Source organism: Condylura cristata, unplaced genomic scaffold (assembly GCF_000260355.1).
Source record: "Condylura cristata isolate star-nosed mole 26May11 unplaced genomic scaffold, ConCri1.0 scaffold00014, whole genome shotgun sequence".
NCBI classification, from domain to species: Eukaryota; Metazoa; Chordata; class Mammalia; order Eulipotyphla; family Talpidae; genus Condylura; species Condylura cristata.
This window is the reverse complement of record NW_004567115.1, coordinates 12,814,632-12,829,925: the sequence shown is the minus strand read 5'-3', so window position 1 is coordinate 12,829,925 and position 15,294 is coordinate 12,814,632. Positions and strand designations below refer to the sequence as shown.

Here is a 15,294-nt window from a genome sequence, read left to right as displayed (position 1 = left end):
AAAAGCTGTGCAGAAATGTAAATGTGTCTAGCATATTTAACATAATACATTTTTGATTTCCTATTTTGCTATCATTTAGACTTACAAAAGAGTTGCAAAAATGATGCAGAGTTCTATACCCTTCACCCAGCTCCCTCTGATATTAACATTCACAACTATATCACGATTCTGAAACTGAGAAATTAGCATGGTTGCAATACCATTCATACAGATTTTCTTTTCTACCTGTTTCACTTTTCTCTTCCAGGATCTAATCCAGTGCAGGATCGAATTGTATTACATGTAGTGTCCTTAATCTCCTCCAACCTGTGACAGTTCCTCGATCTTTCTCAAACTTGAGATAATTTAAGAGTATTGATCAGGTACTTTAATCTGGGCTTTAATCAGGCCTTTAATCTGGGCTTGTCTGGTGTTTTAGCATGTTTAGATTGAGGTTATACATTATTGGAAAGGATGCCACAGAACTAAGGTGTGTCCCAGGGCATGCCATCGGGAGGGACACAATGTCAATATGTCTTACTACTGGGGATGTGTACCTTGACCACTGTTTCAGGTAAAGTTGGTCAGCTTTCTCCATTCTAAAATTATCATTTTCCCCCTTTCACATTAAGAAAAATGTTTTGGGAAAGAATATTTGAGACTTCTACACATACTTTTTCTTTCATTTTCATTCAGAAGGCTTAGGGGTGGAATCTTTTCTGCAGAGATCTGGTTTTAATGGTGATTCTGTGTTTCCTCATTCCTTCTACACTTGTTAAGTGGAATTCTTCTGTAAGGGAGATTTGTCAGAAATATTTCTTTTGTGACATCAGGGAAGAGTTTTACAAGGATGCAAGGAGAAAAAGAGTGATCTCACTCAGCCTGGGTAGTCAAAGAAGTCTTCCTGGAAGAGGAGAAATTTAAGCTAATTACTGTGGGATCAAAAGAAATTAGCAGAGCAGAGGATTGAGGAGTGAGAGAGGAAAAAAGAATGTGAAAAGGGAGAATGTTCCAGGTGCAGGGAATAGCATGAGCTACCAACACCCAAAGTTGATAGAGACAGTACAAATCTGCATGACTGACTTTGGCTAGGTAGAAATCTTGACTAACTGGAAGTACTTCCTAATTGAAGGAAGCAGCTACTTATTTTTCCAGTCAAAGTTTAGCCAAATATAAATGAGGACCTAGAATTGCTGAGTTTCTGATATTCAGGAGAACCTGGACATTGGACATTTTTTCCTTTGAACTTCTCAAATTTTTAAACACCGGTAAATCATCCCATTCTCTTTAAAAGCCAAACAAAACCTGTGAGCAATCAGGGCTGCTTCCCCGACCGCCCCCCCACCCCAAACTTCATTATTTTAGAATAATTTTAGGTTCACAGCAAGGTTGAGAGTCCCATACACTTCCTGCCCCCACCCCATGCGTAGCACCCCCCATCAACATCCACCACATTCACTATAATTGATGAATCTACATGAAAACATCATGCCACCCACATTCTGTGGGCTCACTCTTGGTGTACAGTCTGTGGGTTTGGACAACGCGTACAATGATAAGTATCCACCATGACAGTGTCACACAGAGCAGTTTCGTTGTCCTAAAAACCCTGTGCTTTTCCTGATCACCCCTCAACTCCTCCTCCAGCCACCAGCCAGCTGTTGGGTTTTCACCTCTGCAAGCCTGAACCTTAATTTGTTTATCCATCTTCTATGGCTGAACCTTGCATTTATTTTCAACTGTTCACTATGATAAACTATACTGTAGCAAACATCTCAGACAAACAAACTTCACACTTTCTCTAATTAAGAAAGTTTGCTCTGCAGAGTCACTGTGGCCTTCATTCATCCCTCAATCCTCACATTTCCCTCTTCCTCTGTGTTGCTGACTACTCATTTTCCATTTCCCTCAAGGTCTCACCCAACGCCATGTGTGACCCCATGGGAGTCTACACCCTGAGTAAGGAGTCTATGAGGTGACTGGGTGGCAATCCCAGATCCAGAAGGTGTTCAGGTCTCGCTTGAAGGGCACAGCTGTACCTGGTCTTGGGGGCACTTCAGGCCAGAGCTCAGTTTGCAGTGCCCTAGCCTGCTCTCAGTTAATCGGCTTTCTGGAAGGGAAGGGCCCAAGGCCATTTCTGCAGTCACGCTGGTGGTTGAAAGGGCAGCACATACATTCTTGGTGGATTCACTGAATTGCTCTGATAAGGCTGGAATGGAGGAGACAAGGAGCTCAGACCTGATGCCAGAATCCAGCGAGGAATTCCCAGCACATGGGGGAGGAAGAAGCTGGGACCCACTGCGTGAGCTGGCAGGAGGGAACATTGCCCCAGCTCTCTGGCCTTGCCCAGCTTTCTTCCTACGGTGCCCTCTTGTACCCCTGTCTCGTGTTGTGTGGGTTGTTTTTTCACAGCGGGAATCAAAACCCAGCCTGACACATGGAAAGGGAATGAGAGGTCACGAGGAAGGACAGCTTTCTGTGCACCTATTCAGAGAGAGAAGGGAAAACTTTCTTGCCTGCTTGTCCTGAAGAAGCTTTTTTGTCTGGGTCCGGGGAGGAGGTGTGGGTGTACCCTGCTGCTGCTGCTGCTGGAGGGGGTGGGGGGGCTGACTCATGCTCTCTGGGTCTTGGATGGGCTTAAATGGAATACCAAAAGTAATAATAGTTACCATAAAAATCATAAGGTCCCTATTTCCTGAACGCTTCCTCTGTGCCAGGCATGATGCTAAGACCTGGTGCCTGATCTCATTTAATCCTCAAGTCAGCTCCCAAAAGTTCAGGTTAATAGCCCAGCTGAACGGCAGGAACCTGCTCAGGAGTTATATTAAGGTCAGACCTGTCAGTGCGGAAGGCTTGGCCACCACAGAATACAAAAATGCCCCCTCCCCTGGGGACAGAAATGTCCACACACACCCACCTGACTATCTCTTGTTTCCTCCCTTCCCAGGAGCTCATGGGCACATGTCACCACCATGAAAATGTGCCCTGCTTCCCCAGAGTAGGGGGGAGGGGGTGTTCTTCATGGGGAGCAAGGACAACAAGTCTCCCTAAGTTTCAACCTCCTGGGTCTGGACTGTCAAGCAAGATGACCTTGACTGAGGGACTAAGTTACCCAGTTCCTGTCACCTGGGAAAGGCTTTATCTAATGTTTGTGTTTCTCTGAACTCTCCCTGCCTTTGTGGCTTACATGGATTACATGCACTCAGGCACTGGTGATTAACATAGCAAGTACTATTTCTAATCTCGCTCTTTGAAGGCTCATGAAATCCTTTATTTTCTACATTCTTTTTTCATTTGTTTTTTGTAGCTTACTAAGCACTTGCCTTACCTGTACTGCCACAGGGGTGGATACTCCTCTGTGAGCTGAGAAGATGTGGCCTCTGCCTTCCTGGTGGCGCAGGGGTTAAAGACACAGTGATATCAAGCTATCACCAGCCACTGCAGCTGGAGGTGGATCCCCAGCCAGGGAGCTAACACACATGGCAGGACAGATCTCTCCTGACTCGCCTGCTGGTCTCCTCAGTAGTGTACTTCAGTAGATCTGTCTGTTCTGCTCCCCACTGTCTCTGGGGAATCTGCTCATACCCCCCTGCATCTCTGGCCTACATGCCAGTGCTTGTACACATAAATAAATAATTATAAAAAATATCCTTATAAAAAGGATACACAAAACCACATGAGTTTTACCCCAGGAATGCCAGGTGAGTTTAACATCTAGAAATCCATGTAATTCTATATCTTAGTAAACTTAAGCACAAAAGCCACATGACAGTTTGAATAGTCACTCTTTTATACTGAAGACACTCAACATACCAGGGATGGAAGGGAACTTCCTCAATTTTACAAAGCCTGGCTATAAATGCAGTTAACTCATCCCTAATGTGAAAAATGGAATGTATTCCCCAAAGATCAGGAAGATGACAAAGTATTAACATCATATTCAAGGTTGTAACCAGAGCAACTAGGCAAATAAATGAAATACGAGACAGCCAGTTTAGAAAGGAAGAAGTAAAACTATCTTCATTTGTAGATGAGGAGGTCTTTGTAGTGAAGGCAGGCAGGAGGGCAGAGTGGGAGGGGGTCCTTGAGCCCACAGTGGCTTTTTCAGGCTTTTAATGATCTTTCTACACCAATTGTAGTGTGGCAACCAGGGGCAGGTTAGGCCAAGGTGCTAGGGGGCTGGGAGGCCTCCTGGTGAATCCTCACTGTCTCTGGTGCCCTAGCATTCTCTTGTGGTGTTGCCACTCTCGGGGCTCAGGTGTGCCCACTTGCGCAGCCCACACCATGCTCCAGGTGCTGCCATCAGGCATACGTGCCCTGAGCCCACGATTCCAAGTGTCACCTGCATTCAAGGCTGCAGGGGACGGCCACAGAGGCCAGTGGTGGTGCAAAAGCCTGACCCATCTTCATTGACCCTACTGTCTTATATGTAAAAAATCCTAAGGAATCCACTAAAAATGATCAGGGCTTGAAAATAACAACAAAGTGATGAGGGGAAAAAAGCCAATACTGTTTCAGTCCACTAGTCATGAAAAGCCCTCAAGAAAACAAACATAAGAGAATAAAATGCCTAGGAATAAGTTTAGCAAAGGAATTGCAAGACATATACATTGAAAGCAATATTCTAGATGGAACCATTGAGAAACCGACATCAGCTTGGCCAGTCCTTATGTCAGGGAGGAGAGGCAGGCTCGAGACCTCAGCAGTTGTGACCAGTTCAGGGCTCCAGGGCTCCATGCCCTTCTGCGTGCCTGCCTGCCTGTCTGCCTTCAGTGTCCTTTTGTTCTGTTTAGGAAGGAGATTCTGGGAACCTTGGTCATAATGGCCCTGCAATGACTGTCTGTACTTCTACTTGTGTATATGGAAATTCAGTGGTATGAAGCAAAAAATGGCCTCTCATTTTGAGAAAAGGGACAGAGACACTCATCAGAGGCGCTGTCTTCGGGCCTTGGGCCCAGGCTGCACTTTGGAATGTAAGTTATCTACAGCTTCCTGCTTCTGGCAGAAATGCAAGTTTTGTTTTTTTCCAGCCAATTTTTTATTTCAGGACAATCTTAGTTGGTAGAATTACTACAAAGATAGTACAAAGAGTTCTTGTGTACCTTACACCTAGTTTTACCAATTGTTAACATCTTAATTAGTTTGGTACATTTGTCACAATCAAAGAACCGATATTGATACGTTATCATTAACTAAAGTCCATGCTTTATTCAGATAGCCTTACTTTGTCTCTGATGTCCTATCTCTGGGCTAGGGCCCAGTCTCGTTATCACATCTCCTTGCACTCCTCTTGCTATAACAGTAAAAAGGCAATTTTTAGTTTCATCATGGGAATGGAGATAGCAGCTAGTGTGGGCAAAACCAAGTTCTGCCCACACTAGCTGGAGACTTAGAGTCATTTCTTTAAGTCCCCCCAAACAATGCTTTCCTCACCTGTGAAATAGAGGCAAAAATATCTAAGCTGCAGGTTGTATTCGGTGAGGTAATATACAGGGAGCACTCAGTGCAGGGTCTGGTGTACCATGTTCAGCAACAAGAATATTAGCAATGCGTCCACTTACTCCCCCATCCTTTCCATGCTGTTGACTCTCCTGAACCACTACCCCTTCCAATATACACTGTACTGTACTGTGCAGACCTAACCCAGGGCCGGAATGGACAACAACACCTAATACCTGCTGCCTACCCCACTGTGGCTGGGTTTCCCCCAAGTTTTTTCCAGTTGAGCATACCGGTCCACACTTCTCATCATGGTGACCTACTTGTCGGGAATGCACAAAGCTGTCTGCCTTTGGCCTTGAGTCAGCACCCTGGAGCTCTGACAGACTCCTGCCCCAACCAGGCCCCACCCTAGCCTGGTCCTTCCGCAAGCCTCCTGGTAAGGGGACAGACCTCCTGCCTGTCTTTTGGGGTTATCAGTATACGTTAATGAACTTTGTGCCATTCTTCTATCTGTTATTCACTGCAAACACCAGTGGCAGCTCCCTTGGAGGGAAAATAAGTCCATGTGCTTGGGACATTGTATGCATTTCTGGGAAAGTCATGCATTTCTGGGAATGTGCATTATATGCATATCTGGTGTGCATGCGGGTGCAGGCCCATAAAAGTATAGAGGGAGGCGCACACATGTGTTTAAGTGTGTGTGCCCATGGTGTACTGAGTGTATGATGGATGTCTGTGGGTAGGTGTGTATGTGAGCAAGCTTGGCAGGATGTGTTACACTGAGTATGTGTGGAGTAGAAGTGTGCACGTGGCTGAGTGTGCATTTGTCGTTGTGAAAGCACGTTCAACAGAGGAAGGAATTATCACAAATCCATGTGCTCAGATGAAGAAGCAAATCAGATGCATGCAAGCTTCCCTATGGTCATGTTCCTGCACCTGTGTGCACGGCTCCCACCACCTCCTGGGCTAGCAGCATCCCTAGTATTTACCCCCAGACTAGAGGTAGATACAGTGAGCATTGAAAACAATGTCTTTTTACCAAGAGTGTGGCCTGAGGTGGGTGTTCCTCTTCATGCATTGAAATCTGTCTCCTGCAGGAAGAGGTTCTGGAAGGAGAGAGAACAAGCAGAGGGGAGAAATGCTTCCATTCAGGATCACGGTGGCTCCAGGGAAGCTCTGCTTGTATCTGAGACACTGCACAGAGCTCTGGAAAGAATTGGATGCCCCCAGGCTGGCCGAGGGAGTAGGAGCCATCTCAGGAAGCAGCAGGTGCTGCAGGATTGGGGGTTTTGCCTTGGGGGCCTCCTTGTTCAGGGATACCTGTCATCTCCCCTTATAATGCTTTTTTACTTTCTGTTCCATGCTCCCTGCCCCTCAAGAATGCCTCAGGCAAGGCTCAAGTTTATAAAACATGCCTTTTATTAACGCTCCTATCTGAACACTACTTCCTTAGATACAGTGGTTTACCCCATCACTCCCGCAAATCATTACTTAAATGTCATCGTCTTACTCCCCTTTAAATTGCACCTATTCTCTGCCCTGCCAACTTGCTCTACATTCTTTATGTCTCTTTTCCTCCTCTGTTTCCCCCCAAGACTCTCACCAGCTTCTCACACGGCATGGACGCACTGCAAGAACATGAGCACAGAAACTTCTATACCACCGTTTTTAGAGATCCCATATATCTACAGCAACTTGACATTGCCCAAATGCAGACTGGGAAAAGATGAACTGGCTTGCAGCACAGAGGCTTTCTTGTTCTGACACCCTCTATAACATTGATTCAGTTTCCTGATTGTCTCCCCCCATACTCGCTCTGCCGCAGGGTTTGTGTTTGTTTTATTTCCCACTATCTCCGCAACACCTGGAGTAGTGTCTGGCACAGAGTGGGTGCTTAATAGGTATTTGTCGAATGAAGAAAGGTGGAAGAGATGATCTGAGAGGGTGAAGCTTTATCAGAGGAACATGGGGTGAGGAGTGGCAACGGGCCCCTTCCATACCCCCCATGGCCCACTCCTGCGCTGTGAGCACAGTGCTCTTGGACTGAAGCCTGTGAGTGGTCCTTGGGACTCAAGATTGTTCTTGGGATTGACTGGGAGTTGTTGTCCCGATAAAAATCATGCTGCCTCCACCCGGCCCTTGCCCCTGCCTCGGCCTGTCCCTAGAGGGAATCCAGGGCTGGCAAGGCCGGGCAGGAGCAGCTTTCTTAGGGGTGGGGGAGTACCTGTTCCACCTGCTGTTCCCACGGCAGGGGCCCACGTGGCTGGCAGTGCCCAGGCCTGCCTCATGGGTCAGCCATCTGGCAGGGCTGGTTCTGCTCACACACCCAAGGCCGCTGCTCGGCCATTCCTCTCCACCTTGCTCCAAACCCTGGGGCTCAGCTTCTCCTTTTCTAACCCCAAGACTCCACCCACAGAATCTCTTATGTCCTCCACTCAAGCCAGAAAATGGTGGGGATGTGGCAGAGGAGGAGGGTCCAAAATAGCCTAAAAAAGTCCTCTCTGAGCACACTGGATCTAGCATGGATCGAGGGAGAACCTCTGTATAACTGAAAAAGTCATTTCTATCTCCTTTCCTACTTTCTCTTAAGCCAGCAAAGCTACAGACTAAGGTTGGCTCACAAGGGCTCCCCTCCCAGTTTCTCCACCCCCACCCCCCCGCCCCAGTCCTGGGGAATATGAAGAAAGCAGGGGAGGGGAGGGGAAGCTGCCAAGAGGACGTTATGCTCAAACTGGCTTTTGATGGATGAGTTTGGAGTTCAACAGGCCAAGAGAGGAGGAAGGCGGTGAAGAAGGCATTCCAGAGAAAAAGAATGGCATGGCCAGAGCCTGGAGGTACGACTGCCCACAGCATGCTCAGAATGCTCTGGCCATTATTTGGCTGGCTGGGTGTGCACAGGAAGATGATGGAATCCAGAGCCAGGAACGGAGACAGGGCCAGTTCTTGTCAGGAATCCTCATTTATGCAACATTTGTGAGCACCTCTGTGTCTGGCTCAATAAGGGCTGTAAAAGATGGAACAGATGGTGAGAAGATAGAGATGTTTAAACACATAATTTGCCCTATTTATCACTGTACCTCCAGTGCCTGCCATAGCACTGGGCTCCAGGCACTCCAGCTGAGTGAATGGGTGAAGGAGGAAATGGCACCGCCACTTCCAGAGAAATACGCTGGAGTAAAGAGAGGTGGAGAAGCTTGCTGAGGCAGAGAAAGTAAACTCTAGGGCACAGCCTCTGGGAAAAACTGTCTTTATTTTTACACTTACGGTGGCCATAGTTTTCAGGGTAAGCCTCGCTGTGGCCAGTGCAGGTAGTCACTCTGTGGTTGAGATTTTGGTATTTTTGCTGCTGATGCAATAGGCTGTGAAGATTTCCACAGTGCATTGTGTTGAGTAAGCAGCGGTTACTGAGGAGAGACTGGGCAGGGCGTCCTAGAGCTAGAAAAGAAGGCCAAATTGATGTAAGAAGAGGCAAACCTGCTCAGAGAAATGTCCACATTATTGCCCAAGCACACCTGGACTGTGGCCTCAGGTAGGAGCCTTTGGACTTGCAAGAGGCACTTATCTGAGCACAGTTCATGACATTTGACCAGCTCAGAATCGAAAGCTGACAGACAGGCCCTCAGAGCAGAGAATGCGTCTCTGACCCTGCAGAGGCCTGGCTCTCCAGGCTCCTGGGAGGTGATGGTCAGAAGCCACGCCCCTCCAACTCTGGGTGGAGTGAGTTCTGCCAGTGGGTGAGGGCAGGCTGCAAAGAACATGTGTGCCACGAGCTGCCCAGCCCCACGGTCCAGGCTCTGTGTTGACACCTCCTCACTCAGGCCCCTTGTTTGGGCATGTCTGTTTCGGGGGAGGGAGTTGGGTTATAGCAGGTAGCCAGAGGCAGATGCTACATCTGCCACAGGTGGAGAAAAACTGCAGTTTCATTGGTCTCTAGCTTCAAGCTCACCTGGGAGAGAAGAGGAACTGGAGAGACAGCATTTCTTTCCTTTGGGGAGATGCATGCCCAGTTGCAGTCACATGAGGCTAATCAGGGCTGTGCTTCCAGGCCTTCACTTGAACAGGCCCCTTTCAGAACTCTAAAGCTAATTTTTCATTACACCTTTCGCTCAGGTCCCACCAAACTGAACCCGCCTGCCCATGCTCCTGGGATGCTGGAAAACTGTGAGCAGATGGGGTTCCTGGGGCTTACTTCTCTGGCTAGGCCCTCCAGTGGCCTACGGGTCAGATGGTGAAGGGTTCTAGCTCAGAACAATCCAGGGTAGGTGTGTGGGAGCTCTGGGCTAGCTCTGATGCAAAGAGACAGTCAGCTAGAGCAAAGTCGCTGCATCGTTCTGAGAAACAGGAGCCCACCATGTGAATGCATCAGGTGTCACTTCTTGTCCTGACCCTCAGACCTACTGGGGGGGCATTTGGTGATGACCCATGGTTGGCCTTAGGCTTAATATGGATGCCATGACAAAAAAGTACCACTGAAGTGAACAACTAAAGAGGGTGAATTTTCAGGTACATAAATTATATCTCTATAAACTATAAAAACAATGCTCAGTGCCCTCCCTGGTTGTGCAGTGAGTTAAGGCGCAGCAGTGAGAAGCTAAAATCACTTCAGCATGAGTTCGATCCCCGCCCCGGGATCTGACCCATGTGGCGCAACAGACCTCTCCTGACCCACCTGCTGCTCCCCTCAGCAGTGTACATCGTTGACCTGCCTGTTCTGCTCCCCGCTCTGTCTCTGGTGAAGCCTCTGCACCTCTGGCCTGTACCCCAGTTCTGTATGCATAAATAAATAAATCTTTTTAAAAAACAATGCTGAAAGCTTGGCTGCTGGGTGTGTTAGATCCAGGTCGCAGGTCTCTGAAGTCACTACTTGGGGCCAGTTTCTGGGCAGCAAAGGCTTTTCAAAGATATTGCCCACTGGCCAGGGCCTTGCTGGTGCTAGGAGTCAAGTAGGTGGTACTGCACAACAGTGTGCCCCACCCCACCCCCACCCCTGAGGCGGTAAACTGGCTTCAGCCGTTTCTGGGTGGCAGGTCCCATCTGCTGGCCCATCTGGCATTCCTCTCCCAGCGCTCTGGGTCTGTGGCCCACAAGGGTCAGGGAAGTGTTAATGATTAACCCAGAGGTGAGGGACAGGAAAGAGCCTGGAACAACGCTCACAGGTCACCTTCCTGCTCTGCGCTGCTCTCAGGGCAGTGTGGGGCCCTTCTGGGCTGCATCCTAGCCCTGATCTAGTGGCACAGGCTGGGGGAAGGGCAGGCAGAACAAGTCCCTTGTAGAACTTGGCCTCCAAAGCGCCCTGCACAAGCCCCTGTGGTACCCAAGAATGACTTCTGATGGCCTGAGCCCACCATCACAGGTGCCCAGGGCACATAGCAAACACTCCCCTGCCCAGGGCCACCCGACCTGCATCAGGATGAGTTTCAAAGTGCACTCAGAAGCTTGCTCAACCCCTTTCTGAGAAGAACTGGCTTCTCACACCCACAGGTGGTCATGTAGTAGCTGGAGTGCCCCAGTGCCCTGCAAAGGCCCCAAAGGTTACTGGTGCCTTGTTCTTTGACACATGCTGAAGCACACTCCTGCACAGACACACAGACAAACACACATGTGCCAGACACACCAGTGTTGTTTTCTTCATCCGCCTCTCCTGGGTCTGTGCCAAGGAAATATTACAGTGACTCTTGAGAGATTAACTTCTGCAGAAACACAAACGTTTGAAAGCTACTGGCCAAAGGTGCTGGGGATGGGGCGGTGCACTTGTCATGGCTTATTGTACCGCCACCTGAGCTGCCCAGGGCTCTTCTAGAGGGCAGATGAAGAACAGGAGCCATTTTGCCAAGCTGTTCTTGGGAACACGCCACCATAAGCACAGCCATTTTGTTTGGACTTGAGTCTGCAAATGTTGCTGGGGGCTCCTGTAGCCCAAGGTGGAGTGGTGGAGCAGGAGCACCATTATTCAGCCACCTCTGAACAGGTCCACCTAGGAAGAGCAGCCTATAGCCGCTCCAGTGGGAGAGGCTGGAAGAGTCATGGTTTAAGGTTGGGGCCCATTGTGTCTGCACTGTGCTGGGTGGGGAATCCCATATGGGGAGACCTCCCCATCTTCTGGGGCCCATCGCTATCTGCAAAGTTGCTAAAGGAAGTCCTTGCATGTTCTCAGTTCTGCCCCGTGTCCATTTCTGTCTCTTGTAGGCAGGTAGGCTGGTGCAGGAGGACCTTTTCTCTAAAGTCCTTCTTGGTTACTCTTCAACATGGCTTCTCCACACCTGTCCTGAAGATCCTTCACCCACACCAGTGAGGGTAGTGGTTACTGCCAAGTGCCCATCGAAGTCTGGCTTCCTGAAGCCTCGAGGACAGCTCTGCCTGCCAGCCTACTGGGAAACTCACTGTGCTGACTGGCCCACGGAGGCAGGGGCTTGTTTCTGAGCAGAAAACATCTGAGATTGCGGCACTTTCTTTTGGAGATTGCAGCGGTATGCCTTTCTGGGCATGGGGCAAGAAGGGAAGCCACAGAAGACTGGGAGGTGGCACCCAGTTACCTGTCACCTCTGTCTTGTGTCCAGAAAACAGGCATGGTGCCTGGTCTCAGACAAGGACTCCCAATGCTAGTGGGGTGTGGGTAGGGACCAAGATAGGAAGCTGCCTTTGGTCACCTAGTCCTACTGTGGAGTAGTAATTTAGTGTGTGCCAAAAACAGCAGGTTACCTGGAGAGGATGCCCACTGCTCTGACCCTCCCAGTGTGAGAAATGTTCCCTGTACAAGACAGCCATCCATGTCTGCATTCCAAATCTCTTTCATGCAGTCTCACAAATTCCTGGTACTTCCCCTGGATCCTTGGAGGTGACATGTGTACCATCCTGGCTTTGCCAAAAGAATGGACCTGCCTTGCTAGCATGGTGGGAAAATAAAAACTCTACTCACATGTGAGAGATGGCAGTGATGCTGGGCTGGATGTTTTTTGAAATGTTCTGGCCAGTGTTTGAGTCAAGGCATGCTGGTGTGGACGGGGGGTGGGGGGGGGGTGGTGGTGGGGGGGCGATACAGAGCCAAGGTCAGGGGCAATGACATGGGGTCCCCTCCAAAACCCTCACCCCTTTTCCTCTCCCTACCAGGGTAGGCTCTTACTTGTTCAAAAACACCACTTTAATTATTATTATTTTTTATTAAAATACTGTTATACCCAGTGGAATGCAGCAGCAATCCTAGTTCAGGGTGGCATAACAAAACAGCCATGTTTACATTTTAAATATTTACGATAACTTAAACAGACAGACATACATCATGGTCTTTGGCAGAAAAACGTTCACAGCACAAAAAATACTTTAAAAGAAATACCAAATATTAATCCAAAATATATTAAGTTGTTTTTTTTCCTTTCACAATATTTTTTTGCCTTTTTAAAAACTTTTTTTTTTTTTTTTGTCTTTTGCTTTGTAAACAATGCACATGAACCAAATGTATTCTTTCGGTCTGAAGAGGGGTAAGGGATTTAAAAAAATATGCAATTGTCCAGCAAATGCAAATGTTTAAAAAGAAAACACAGGAATAAAATAACATACACAACCAAAAACAATAAAGGAAAAAAAAAAATAAAAGATCCAAGAACTAAAAACAGTCAAGACAAACGCCTAAAACCCACCAATGCTCCTGGGGCTTTGTTGGGGGACACTTTAAGACCCTTCCGTCATTGTTGCTGGCAGGCTGCCACCTGGACACTTCCCTCTGATTGCTCGGAGTTTGAGGGGAGCCTCAAATGGGGGTGCCATTTGCGTTGGAAGTGCTATTCAGAGACAGTTCGAGTCACATCCTGTAGTTCGTTGATTACTTGTCACCAGTAGGGCTCGCTTTCTCTTTCCCTCCAGGTGGGAACAAATACTCTGATATGAAATAGGCAAGTTCTCCAGTTTCCTTTAAGAGGCCAACCAAGGCAGATGTCCATGGGGGTTGGGGGACTCATTTTATCTGGCTCAGGGTTCATAATCAAACTGACAAGATGTCCCAGGGACAGGAGCTGGGGAACCATTTCAAGAAGCTACTGATGCTGGGAGTTGGGGGGTATGGAACAAGGGCATTTAAAACAGGGCACCAGACAGAAAGACAGTCAACATCCTGTGGATCAACCAACATCAAAATCCATGGGCCATGAACTTGGGAACGAGAAGTAATAGAAATTACCGGAAGTTACCGGAACGGTGACAGCAGGAATGGGGGCACAGAAGGGACCAAGTCTGGAGCAGCAAGCATCATTTCTGCTCCACAAAAGGGAATTATATATACAAACTGCACAGCACACCCCAGTCCATTTAAACGGCCTCTAGCCTACTTCGAGTGAGGAGGTGAGGTGATAACTTCCCTAGGACTAACACCCACACCAGTTCCCTAAAGAAGCAAGTCTTAGTAACCCCAAGGAGGCAGCAAGGAGCTGAGGAACACGAGATGGGCCTGGATCACACTTAACCAGAGGGAACAACATGCCATTTTGATTATGGAACCAGCCCATCTGAAGTCCACAGGCGGTCAGCCTCACAAGTCAGACCCCCAATGTTACACATCTCCTCCCTCTGCCTGAGTGCCACCTCTGGTGCAGAAGGGGCTCAGCATCCTAGAGCTTTTGATTGTTGCCTCAGCAACAAGTTTTGGGGAGTAGATAAAGGCTGACTCATCCTTGTGCATGGTCCCAGGAGGCAGGTGGGGCTAAGAAGCAGGGTCTGCCGGGATACAGACGCTCTCACAGCTCTCCTCTCCCCTGCATCATCCTTCCTAAGCTCCTGGGACCAGACGGTCAATGAGTACCCATTGGGGAGGGTAGGAAAGCAGCAGCTGGAGTTGCTGCTTGGAATGGGCATGAGGGGCAGCGGAGAGCAGGGCATGGCCAGGAGAGCCCAGAGCACCATCTCCTTCAGATCAGTATCTCCACCATATCGGACAAGTCCTGTACTCTGGACGTAGCCACAGAGTCTGAAGAGAAAGAACAGAGACACATGCCAGCGCATGTTACCAGATCGTTCTAAATCTGTGCACATTTTTTGAAGATCACATCTTTTTTCATCAACTTTTCCCACTGTTCACTGCCCCGATACCCAGGATCCTATATGCTGGCTGACGGACACAATGCCCTTCTCCTTGTCAGCTCTCTGCCCAGGCCACCAGCCTCCGATGTGGAAGCCATTTGTTTATAACTCTGAACTGGTTGGAGGGCTTGGAGGGAGGGGAGCGCCCCGAGGGAGGCAGGTTCAGCATTCTTTTCATGCCTGTGGTTTTCTGAGCTGTGAGGCACAAGGAAATATGCAAAGGCTAACTAATGTGGAAGGCGAACAAAAACATGAAAGGGCATTTGCCCAAGTTTCTCCTTCCCAGACTTTTAAACAAAGTCTTCTGACTGTGAGAGCCACCAGGACCGCTCACCAAACTCCACTATCGTGGCTAATTCATCTGGCGATTAAATGGGTAAGGAAGACCAAAAACAGGGCACAAAAAGGGCAGTGGCTTTCTTTCTGAACTCTGGATCTGTCTTAATCAGGGTTTTCAGTTTCTCTATTCATGATTCAGTCGGCTTTCCTGTTCAGATTGAGGTGAACCACACCCCGCTCCCCAAGCGTGTAGCCAGTGAAGGGGGGTCTGGGATTAAAAGGCCTGGCCTCTAGGTCACAACCCAGGAAATGTCAGGCTCCGCCCCCGGCCCACCCCCAAGACACAGACCCCGAGGCAAGTGAAGGTTTACCCATGGAGGCGGTCCTTTGGCCACTGCTGCACCCCAGAAAGTTGTCGGTGTCCAGCCCCAGGCAGGCAGTGGCGTTGTCGGGGGCGCTGTCTGTCTGCGTGCTGCCGTCTCTGCTTCCGTGCTTAGCGTGGGCCGGGAGGGAGGCTATGGCCAGAGG

The 15,294-nt window shown here is 48.8% G+C and overlaps 1 protein-coding gene across 1 annotated transcript in view; it reads right to left on the bottom strand.

Moving 5' to 3' along the window:
• Positions 1-12,563: 12,563 nt before the first annotated feature.
• AMOTL2 (angiomotin like 2) overlaps positions 12,564-15,294 on the bottom strand; it is a 16,897-nt gene continuing 14,166 nt past the window's right edge. Inside the window, exons 9-10 of the mRNA XM_004682187.2 lie at positions 15,138-15,294; positions 12,564-14,374 (exon numbers count right to left, since the gene is read on the bottom strand). The exon at positions 15,138-15,294 is cut by the window's right edge and continues 15 nt beyond it. Coding sequence (XP_004682244.1) covers positions 14,316-14,374; positions 15,138-15,294 — 216 coding nt within the window. The 3' untranslated portion in view covers positions 12,564-14,315. The remainder of the gene's footprint in view (positions 14,375-15,137) is intronic.